We start from the raw sequence: 11,128 nt of genomic DNA, 5'->3' as shown, positions 1-11,128 counted from the left end.
GCCGCCTCCCCACAATGACTGCCTCGAGAAAAAAAATCATGCTATTCTGGGGTTTTGTTTTGTTTTCTTAGCCAAATGCTTAAATCAGGACTGTTTCCTAAAGACCTTTTGTTGGGTTTCATTGTTTTGTTTATTTTGCTTTAGTGAGTACAGGCACCTTCAAATTTCCTTCCCCCCCCCCCCCCACAAGTCATCATCTGACCTGGCTGGTGGAGCCGGTCTGCAGACCTTGCAGCCGGGTTGATTTTTGCACGGGCTATAACTTCGACACACAGAATTTACGGCTTCTTTGAGGAACCAATTTTCGAGCTAAGAGAACAAATGAAAGTGTTCGCTCATCTTTCGAAAAATATTTATGCGCTTAGTATGTTCGCCACTATCCATTGGGTTCTCGGTAATAAATACAGAATGTGACGCCGGCTTTTCACGAACGGGGGGGGGGGGGTTTGTCTTCTATTGCTGGGAAGTTACTTCCTCGCCTGACGTTTTATTTTCCTGATTTATTCATCTTGAACATGCTACGGAAAGCCTCTTCTCTCATAGCTATTGTTCTCTCCCGTTTAAAGATGGCTTAGAAATGGAAACCTGGACTTCTGAGGGTCCTTTTAGGTTTATTCTCCGCTCCGTTACTCCCTTCCGTACACTCTCGGCCGAGGCCGTCAGCATCTGAGCTGAAAGAAACGGCGGCGGGCGAGGAGAGGAGGGTGTCATGTTGGAGACAGGCTCCTGCTGGCGGCCGGCGAGCCCGCCGGGGTTAACGGGGGCGCGGGGGTCAGCGCCCTCGAAGTTGGGGGCCTCTGGCCGAGCCGCGCCGGAGCCGCGGCGACCGCTCAACGAGAGCATCCTGCCGTCCCGCTCCCGCCACGGGGCAAGAATCGCCTCGTCTGTCGAGATCCCACGGAGATCTTGCTCTTTCCAGGGCAGCCTCTGCGACCGAGCGCGTTGCGGGGCCAACGCAGGCGAAGCGGGGCTGGTGAGAGGAAAAGCCCAGGCCTGGGGCGGAGGAGGAATGAGGGGCCGGGAGCCGGGGGGATTTCCTCCCGCGCTTCCCCCTCCAACGGGAGCGGAAAATGTGATTTGCTGTGCATTCCAGGCGCGGTTCCCTGGGGTGACCTCTCCCAGCCGGCCTGGGCGGGGGGAGCAGACAAAGAGGCGAGGCAGGCGGAGAGGGGGACCCCGCGGGAGGCAGGAGGGGTGCGGGGGGCGGGGGCAGTACCGGGAAAGGGGGCGGATAGCGGGTCCGGCGGCGGCGGCGGCGCCTGGCCAATCGAGAGGCGCGGCCCCGGGCGTCCGGCTCGGCTGCCGGCATTTAAACGGGAGACGGCGCGATGCCCCGCACTCGGTGCGCCCTCCGCGGACCGGGCGACCCAGTGTGCAGCGAGAGCCGTGCTCTCTGTCCGGCTGACCCCGCGCCAAGCCGGGGCGGCTCGGGCCGCGGTCGCACACCGCGCCCCGTGTCGAGAGCGCAAGCCCCGAAGACCCGCCGCACTGACAGGTGAGTGCAGAGGCTCCCGTCAGAGTGAGTGAGAGAATGAGAAAGAGAGAGAGCGCGCGCTCAGGGGTTCCCCTGCAAAAGACTCCCGCGTCCCGCTCGGTGCAGACACGCGGTAGCCCTCCAGGCGCGCAGATCGAGGCCCCGGTTCCCTAGGGTGAATTATGCCGAAAAATCCAGGGTCCTTCCCACAAGGTCTTGACTGCCGTAACCTCACCTTGCGCGGTCCTCCGGGAAAGCCTGGGAAGGAGGATGTCAAGAGCGAGAGCTACTGCCCCGCATCCCATTTCCATCTCTGGGAGGCCAGCTAACGCGCTCCTGGTGCGTGTGCCAGCCGCGCCGGCAGCTCGGAGGCGCGGAGTCCTGGTGGGCGCGTCGCGGGAGCGGTGGGGAGCAGCCGGGACCTGCGGCTCCACCCCGGACCTCCCGGCAAGCCGCACTGAGAGGGTGCCACGTGTCTGAAGCGGGGCGCTGGGGCTCGGGACGTCTGGGGGCTCCCGTCGGAGTCCCAAGAGTGATCCTGCGGTGGGCTGCAGTGTCCGGAGAATGAGCCGTGGGTCCACTGGCTCGCCCTCAAGGTGAGATGGAGACTCGGGTTTCCCCGCGGAGTTCGGCCGCGGTGGAAACCCGAGCGTCGGGTAACGGGTCAGCTGAAGGGCTGTGCGCGGTCGGGGCCTCAGAGTCCAGCGAGCCCGCAGTGCTCACACCACAAACACCGCACACATCCACCGGTTGGCTGCGCACGCGTGGGCGCTCGGTGCAGTCTTCTAGACTTCTCCCCGCCCCACGCGCGCCTCGGCTGAAGCGCCGACGGCCAGGGGCCAGGCAGCGCCAAGCCTCCGGGTCCCGTTTCCCTGGTACTCGTTAATTCGTGTCCTAGAGGCCCCCGCCCCCCTCGCTGAGTCTCGCTAGCGACGAACAACGCGGGACTGGCGGCTCAGACGCCCCGGTCGTCCCGCGTTCTCTCTCTCCGTCTCGCTGAGGCCCGGGGTCGGAGGGGCTATCACCTTGCCGGCCAGAGCGATAAGAACGGACGCGCCACTGCTCTGGCTTGGCATTGCCTTCGGATCCCAGCTCCGCCTTGGGGGCAGCCCCAGCCGGGTGTTTCCCCGCGGGGGGCTCTGGAGACAGTCCCGGGCGAGGCGGGGGCAGACAGGCGATGACCCGGCCTCTGCCGTGAAGCCCTTCCCGCGCTCCCGGAGATGGCCCGAATGGGTCTCCGGGTTGAATCCGGCTGCCGCCTTCTCCTCCTCTGTCGACTTAGAATCGCATCACTTTTACATAGAAATAAAGCCTCGACGTTAGGGGTTAAAATCTCTCCTTAAATGATACAAGGGCAGAGAGCCGACCACTGGTAGGTAATTGGATCTCCCGCTGGAAAAAGCAGATCCGAGCGGTGTGCGCGTCTGTTTATGTTCCCCCTTCGAGATGGTGCCAGGACACGAGTTGATTAAAACAATCTATTGTGTTAAGTGGGTCACGGGGATTTAAGCTGTCCCAGGGACCCCAGAGTGGTGGCTTCCTTTTGGCTGTACACACAACTTAAATAAATAGCAGAGAAGAGGTTAAAATAACCCCGATTCCAGGGTGAGGAGTCTTCTTTCACCCCAGGGCTTTTCAGCCCCGACCCCTTCCTTTCTTTTCTTTACTTTTCTCTTTTCTTTTCTTTTCCTTTCCTTTCTTTCTTTCTCTTTCTTTCTTTCTTTCTTTCTTTCTTTCTTTCTTTCTTTCTTTCTTCTTTCTTTCTTTCTTCTTTTTTTTTGGAAGCGGGGCCTAGGGGCCTTGAAGAGATGGGCATTTCAAAGCAACAAGGGAAAGATCTTAAACTACAGTCTCATCTCCCTGGCCCATGCAAGTCTACAACAGTAGGTGATTTGATTGCTATCACTGGATAAATTGCATTCCCAAGTTGTAGTATTAACTAATTATCGAACAGTTCTTTAGAACCACAGTTGCTCTCTGTGTGTGTGTTTAATGCTTAGGTCATTGTAGGAATTAAAGTCTTTTGTAAACTTCGTAATTTTACAGGTTTCCTAGTTTCTTAAAAGTCCATTTTGAGTGAAACGTTTTGGGAACCCACGATCTATAGGAAATCCTAGTTGGCTGACACAGTCTTTATGTGAATGATTAGACAGAGAAGAGTAGAAACCTACTGTGTCCTCACATCTTTGAATCAGAGCTGCCTGCCTTGTCTTCTAAACTGAAGCCCTCGGTCTTAATGTTTAAGTATCACAAGTGAAATAAGGCCAAGAAATTTTATGCCACAGACCCCTTTCCAAAGAAATGCTTGTCAACAGCGAAGCTGTGGAGCATGTCCTAGAAGAGAGAGTTAAGGACTGGTGGGAAAACCTAACCCTTTTATGTAAAGAAAAGTAGGGGGTGGGTGTTGGGGAGGTAACTGTAGCATCCAACTGAAAGGCACAGATCAGGCAAGTGTTACCAGCCCATGCCTTACATCTGCAAGGAATTTACTTTAGTTTTAACATATGCTCTTAGAAATGCAAAGTACAACAGTAATTCCTGGGACAACAGAAGTTTTTTTTTTCACATGTGAACATCAAGATACAAACTAGATAATTATTTGTCTTACAATATTCTTCAAACTGTATTGCATTAGAAACAAGTCCACGCATCCCTTGTTAAGTACTGTGCCGGGTGTCCATAGAAGAGTGGTTAAAGACACGTTTGGGGGCTAGGTAGAATGGGTCTCCAACCCTGACTCTCCAACTGAAGAGCTGTTTGACCTTGGGCAGATTCCTAACTTTTCTGACTCTGGATTCCCTGATTGATAAAAGGAAGACAATATTATCTACCTCATGTTCTATCGTGAAAAAGAAATGATAAAATATGGTCTGATTTATGCACAATGCCATGCATGCTAAGGGTTCAAAAATATAGATAACTCTTATTATTGGTGGTGGTATTGGAAGAGGCAGTAACATTATACAGCACCAGATATATTACAAGGTGGTTCTGAAATTAAATCCCAAATTCAGACTAGCACACATCTTGCATCACAATATAGAACCTATCGATTGACTCTCAATAGCGCTGCTCAGTGAATATTTATGACTTTCTAACTTGTTTCCTGTTGACCTCAAAAATTGTATACAATCATTCACTTCAGCAAAAAATCTTCCAGTGAGCATAGAGCTCCTGAGATACTTCACTGCCTGGTGGTTTCCTTTCTGTACTGTGCGATGTGGGAGGCCAGCCAGATTTAGCTTGAATGGTCTTCTGAATAAGGTGGCTGTAGTTAGGGTCTTGGAACTCATACAGGTTGAGACTTTATCCTCTACTAGTTTGCAAGCAAGTAATTCTTATCTTCTTGGTTCAACTTGTCTGGAAAAAAAAAATCGACCCCGTATATTCTTATGAAATTATCTACTTAACTTCTAAAAGTTATCTTTTTGGTGGCTCAGTCATTAAGCATCTGCCTTTGGCCCAGGTCATGATCCCAGAGTCCTGGGATTGAGCCCCCGCATTGGGCTCCTTGCTCAGCGGGAAGCCTGCTTCTCCCTCTCCCACTCCCCCTGCTTGTGTTCCTGCTCTCACTGTGTCTCTCTCTCTGTCAAATAAATAAAATCTTTAAAAAAAAAAAAGCTATCTTTTTAAAAATTCAAGATCAAGATAAAAATAACCTTTCTCTTCTCAAAGATTTAGTTCTGAGGAAAAGGAAGAAATTATTCTAAAATCTGGCCTGCATTTAGAGCATTTGCTGTCACTTTAATTATTTTCTTCTACTAGGAGAATAATTTGATGTCATGCCTGTTGAACGTCTTTCTAAAACTTAATTGATCAGGAGGAGTCGATCAGATGTTCAGGCATAGACATCTGGCTTGCTGACCATTGTCAATTCACTGTAATTCCCACTCAGCACTCCATTCAACTGATTATAAGCAGGTTGGTTAGCTAAAATGAGAAATACAGCAAGAAGAGTGCCAAAAGGAGCTGACCTAAACTTGCCCAAAGACGTTGAGAATATTGGATACTGGTCACACAGAGCATTTTTATTTCTGATTCCCTAGAGTTAGATGATTGTGTTCGTAGAGCCTTGTGAAGATTGGAATAAATCACCATGACCTACCCAGGACAGAGGTGTGGGATAAGCCACATCTCTTGATCACTATGGGAAACCAGCAGGTAGAGGAAAGCATCAGGTAGAAAAGAACTGCTTTGAGAGTATCTATGTGCTCTGGGACAAGTGGATTGGAGGGCAGGACAGTAGTGAAGGGAGAACAGGTGGGGTGGGTGGGTCTTGCTGATGGAGAGCAGTTGCAGAGAAAGCTCACCACGAAAATATCACATTACTTGGAGAAGCAGAAATGCATTAAGGAGAAGTTGAGGCAAATTTTGAAAAGAAGAATGTTGTCTGCAATGAGTGTAAAGGGAGGTCTTTTTGGGTGTCCTGATGCGCTCTGGTCCCACAAAATGCAGCTCATCCTCAATGATGTGAGTGGGTCATTTCATGAATGCAAATTACCAAAAATGTTTGCAGCTCATGGTTGGGCATGAGGGATAATTTATAGGAACCTGAGGTTTGATTAAGATTTGGATTGATTTTTGATAATGGGGCATTCTGTGAGGTGCTGATATGGAGAAGAATTGTCTCAAGAAATTTACATCTTCATGATTTCCTGCACGTTTGTGATATTTACAAAGTGCAGATTATTTGGTGGCAATACAATTGGGATTTCAAGAACAAAACAGTCCCTTTTTCTTCACTGAGTAATCATGACCAGTCTGTGGTGTGTGTGTTTGTGGGGGGAGGTTGGGTGATTGACCACAATGACTTGACAGAGCCCTGGTTCTAGAACTATTAGGGTTCTTAACCTTCTAACTCTTACTCATGTGGAATATGCAGAGTCCTTCAGAGTACCACTGTTCTTTAAGCTGAGGTCTGTGTTGATTGAGATTCCTTAAGTTGGTTTTTACTTTTCTCCAAATAACTAGTTACAAGTTTTAAAGAGTCAAAAGCCTCACAATAAGCACTAAAGATCTTAAAAAGTAGGCTTTTCTAAAAAATGAAAAAACATTTTATAACATTTTCCACACCTAATAAACCTTATTTTGAGAAAAATGTACTTTTCTTAAAAAACAAAAAAATAAGAAAACAGCCTGTCATTCCAGACCCCTTGGGCTTACAGGGTTCACACGCTCCCATAGGAACAGGAAGTCTGTCCAAATTAAAACTGAAAACCACAGTTGACTAATTTTGAATTTACTGCTTGCTTTATTGTTGGTTTCTGCCATAGTGAATACAGTGGCTTCAATTAGAAAATGAAACCCACAGCATTGTGCATGGGACCAGGTAAAAAATAGTGGCTATCTGAAGTTTCCCTAGAAAAAGAAAGACAAATATTAAGGTACTTCTAGGCTAAGAGTTTGCTATACTGTAAGTCAGAAATTAAGACGATTGTGTTAGGGGATGCCTGGGTGGCTCAATCAGCTAAGCGTCTGCCTTCTGCTCAGGTCATGATCCCAGGGTCCTAGGATGGAGCCTCGCATCGGGCTCCCTGCTCAGTGGGGAGCCTGCTTCTCCCCCTTCTTGTGCTCCCTCTCTGACATAAATAAATAAAATCTTAAAAAAAAAAGATTGTCAGGCTCGGCTGCTCATTGGCACATGTGAAGGCATTTTAAAAATGAAAACGGAGACTCTGTAAATCAGTGTGGTCCATAACAAGCATTTATTTAACAGAAGAGCACCTATTCTGCACCAGGCACTGAGGATAAGGTGATGAATAAGTCCTCATGACTCTCAGACTAGGTATTTATTTAATGACAGATGTGAAGATGCCAGGAAGGAAAAGGTGAGCATAAAAAGAATCCCATGTTGGTCTGGAGAAAGGAAATTGCCATTTTTTGGACAGATGTTTGTGGGAGGGGATGGCTTTATGACGTGAACTGTCCTATGCACACAACGTACATTCCCAGTCAGTTTCAGACTGGCCTCTGTGATGTTGGACTCAGAGGGTCTTGCTCTGGGAGGGCTGAATTGTCCTTGGGGCCATTTTCAGTAGGGAGGAGGGAAGACTGTTGGGTGTAGGCCTACGGCTATCTCATGTTCCTCTTTGAAATGGGCAGAGACTGAATTTTAGTTTAGATCCTGGCCCCCAATGGAATAAATAGCAGAAATTTGTAAAAGCGTCTCAAATTCACAATATATTTGCCTAGGAGACTGAACTGTCATGGCTCAAGTTATCCTGGTCTCTGGAGAAAATCAGCACTGTTTTATAACTGGACTTTTCTCATGAGTGATTTTTCTAAAGACAAAACAAGGAAATTAATTTTTTTGTTGTTGAGGCAAAAAAGGCTCTGTTTAAAGAACAGGGATGTTGTAACATAAACTGACAAAAGCCAGGGAGTCTACAGTCCAAAGAACAGGAGCTAAATGTCACATTATCAGTTCCAAACTTGAACTTGCCCCAAAGTATTAGGTTAATGTTGGAAAAATGGTGCCATTTAAGGATATTTTAAATTTAATATTTAATTATCTTAATTTGACATTATCCTTAGGGTTGCATAGTCTTTACTTACAGGGACTGTTGCTTAGAGAATGTAGATTCCACAGGGCCTTTGTCTTTGAAAGGTAATTGCTTTAGCTGATCATGCCAACTTGTATAGTTCCTTGGGGGGACGTGATAAGGTTACTATTAAATTGTACATTATTATATGTAATGCTGGCGTACAAAAGAGAGGAGGGAAATGGGTACTTCCCAGCGGTGCCCTTAGGTTCAGAACCATGGTGGGCATGGGGGCTGGGGGATAGGGGAAGCCTCAAGATTCAGGTCAGATTTGGTAAGATGGCCTGAGAGGGAGGCTGTGAATTTGCAATTGCACTCTTTGAAAAGAAAATCCTTCCACATTTTAATAACTCTTTTCTGTGCCTCAGGGTTGCAAGTGCTACAGGCCTTGCTACTCAAAGCTTGTTAGGAAGGCAGACCTACTGAATTAGAATGTGCAATTTAACAATACCCCCAGGCGATCATCTGCTCATTGAGGTTTGAGAGGCACTGTGTCAGGAGAATCTCAATAGCGTGATGCTTGCACTCTTCAAAAATATGCTCAGGCTTCTCCTTTTCCTCCTCTGTCCTACCTTTCCTTAACACTCTGCCTCTAGATGAGCCCTCCTTTCTCTGATTTACATTCTTCTTTCTCTCCATCTTTGCTTTCCTCTTTGTTTGTTTTGTTAGTTTTCCCTCTGCTTCCCCACTTATCTAATTTTTTTTGCCATTGTTTGTTGCCCTTCCGACCCATGTCTAACTCCAGGCCTATCCACAGTAATTCACTATCACTGATTTATTCTACATGTCCATGGCATTTATTAGTGTAAATATTTGCACATGCCTGTTTTCCTGTGCCATTTTCTACCTCCTAGATGTTACATACACAGATACACACACACACAGGTGAATGACCTATTTCACCATTTAAAAGTAGAAAAATGTATATCATGATATCATGAATGATACAAAAAATAGCTATGCCCATTTAGAAATGAGAACAGGTGAGAGGTCCAGGAGTCTTAGGAGTTAATGTGATCTTTCTGGAAAGGTAATTCATTCTGTCTGCAATCCTGCCATAGATTTGGTTAGTTCTAAAATTGCTTTCCTTTGTACCTCAAATTTGATCTGAACAGCCTATCTGGGGAGATGAGGTCTTTGTACCCGTGCTTACATGAAGTCATTTCTTGAGAAACAAAGTGATTTTCTCAAGGTCAGATAGCAAGTTGTTGCCCCAAGACTTGGACTGGAAACTCAGTCTTGATTTTGCACCCAGTGCTGCTCCTGCTAAGTGCTCTCCCTCCCTCGGCTGCTTGCCTGTCTCCTCCAGAGGTTTCCTTGCAATGCACGCTATCAGCAAACATCTCCTAAGCATCCAACCAACCGAACAAGGCACAACTCAGGAAGGGCTCAGGCCAGTTGGGGAGAAAAAGAGACTGGGAGCCTTTCCTGGCAGATGAAGCCTGGACAGTGAGGCAGATTTGTCTTGCTGTAAAACTAAATAGAAAACTGGGTTTCCCCAGAGAGGTGCAAAGGTAATTTGGCCTAATACAAGAACGAATACAATTAAGTGACCATGAGACAACTTCAGATGTGATTGGTGTCAGCAGCCAGGAAGGAATTCCGGTGGGAGGACATGCCGTGAAGAGATAGGGCCTGGCTGAGTTCAGACCTTGGCTTATTCGCAGGTGACCCTGGGCAAGGCACTTCGTGGCTTGACGGGGGGTGGGGGGGTGGGGGGTATGAGAATAATAACACCTGATTCATAGAGATATTGTGAGAAGAAAATGAAATATCTCACATAGTGTTTAACAAGTGCCTGATAAAATGTTAGCTGCTATTAATTTTCGAATTGACCTGTCCGTCTTCTGTGTTTCCCCTCTCTGTGCTTCCCTCCGATAGCATGAGCCGCACCGCCTACACTGTGGGAGCCCTGCTTCTCCTCTTGGGGACCCTGCTGCCCACCGCCGAAGGGAAAAAGAAGGGGTCCCAAGGTGCCATCCCCCCACCAGACAAGGCCCAGCACAATGACTCGGAGCAGACTCAGTCTCCGCAGCAGCCGGGCTCCAGGAACCGGGGGCGTGGCCAAGGGCGTGGCACGGCCGTGCCCGGGGAGGAGGTGCTGGAGTCCAGCCAGGAGGCCCTGCATGTGACCGAGCGCAAATACCTGAAGCGAGACTGGTGCAAAACCCAGCCGCTGAAGCAGACCATCCACGAGGAGGGCTGCAACAGCCGCACCATCATCAACCGCTTCTGCTACGGCCAGTGCAACTCCTTCTACATCCCCAGGCACATCCGGAAGGAGGAAGGCTCCTTTCAGTCCTGCTCCTTCTGCAAGCCCAAGAAGTTCACCACCATGATGGTCACACTCAACTGCCCCGAACTGCAGCCGCCCACCAAGAAGAAGAGGGTCACGCGAGTCAAGCAGTGTCGATGCATATCCATCGATTTGGATTAAGCTGGGCACACCCAGCCTGTCCTAGGGATGCAGCCCCGGGCGGGCCCAGAGCCAGACCTAAAACGACCTGATTCTTACTTGGCTTCAACCTACAGGCAAGAAGAACCGCCAGAGCTGCCTTCTGACAGGAGCCTGCTAGTGCGTAGTTTGTGTGCATGAGTGTGCATGGGTGTCTGGGGGGTTGCAGACGCCAGAGGAGGGCACTTCCTATTATGCAAACGTATCCGCTTCCATGGGGCTGGCACAGAAAGCCTACACTGGGGAGGTGGGGGGAGGCACATGAAAAGGGGCAGGGCTGCAGTCAGGTTCTGCCGGTGTATTCCATGTGCCCTTCCAGGGACCAGAATCTCCCTTCTGAATGAATGTTAACGCAAGAGGCTACTCTGAGGGCAAGAGACCTGTTTTAGTGCTGCATTCTACTTGGAAAGGGTATTTCCACCTGTGATTGCTTCTTCCCCTCCTCCTCCTCTCTTCCACAACCCATCCCTTCTTAGAATCTCAGTGACTATTTCGGTCTAATTCCCCCTCTGCCAGGGACTCGAAATTAGCTCACTTGACCATAGATGTGACTGTTTCTTATTTTGGGAAGGGTCTCCCGACTCCGGGAGCCTGGTGGGCGCGCAAAGGGCAAGAAGGACACAGGAGGGGGTGGAGGGAGGGACGGAGGGGGAGGAC

General features: G+C 48.8%; 1 protein-coding gene across 3 annotated transcripts; it reads left to right on the top strand.

Moving 5' to 3' along the window:
• The first annotated feature begins 1,328 nt into the window (after positions 1–1,328).
• On the top strand, positions 1,329–10,453 carry GREM1 (gremlin 1, DAN family BMP antagonist). 3 transcript variants are annotated; one of them, XM_028119392.2, is made up of 2 exons: positions 1,329–1,495; positions 9,898–10,453. In XM_028119392.2, the coding sequence occupies exons 1-2, from the start codon at positions 1,329–1,331 to the stop codon at positions 10,451–10,453; spliced, it is 723 nt and encodes a 240-aa protein (XP_027975193.1). The 3 variants fall into 3 exon arrangements, with proteins under 3 accessions (XP_027975193.1, XP_027975196.1, XP_027975195.1); XM_028119395.2 differs by lacking the exon at positions 1,329–1,495 and having other exon boundaries at positions 9,899–9,925; positions 10,136–10,453; XM_028119394.2 differs by lacking the exon at positions 1,329–1,495 and having other exon boundaries at positions 9,899–10,012; positions 10,136–10,453.
• The last annotated feature ends 675 nt before the right edge of the window (positions 10,454–11,128 follow it).

The sequence above is a fragment of the Eumetopias jubatus genome, unplaced genomic scaffold (genome assembly GCF_037043125.1).
Source record: "Eumetopias jubatus isolate StellerSeaLion01/CBP00866 unplaced genomic scaffold, mEumJub1_p1.0 scaffold_7, whole genome shotgun sequence".
NCBI lineage: Eukaryota > Metazoa > Chordata > Mammalia > Carnivora > Otariidae > Eumetopias > Eumetopias jubatus.
This window is presented reverse-complemented; position numbering and strand designations above follow the sequence as displayed.

Excerpts from the sequence above, each read along its gene's own strand:
- GREM1 (XM_028119392.2), top strand. The coding sequence starts at position 1,329 with ATGCCCCGCACTCGGTGCGCCCTCCGCGGACCGGGCGACCCAGTGTGC. Across the intron at positions 1,496-9,897 it reads AAGACCCGCCGCACTGACAG|CATGAGCCGCACCGCCTACA; the intron begins GTGAGTGCAGAG and ends TCCCTCCGATAG.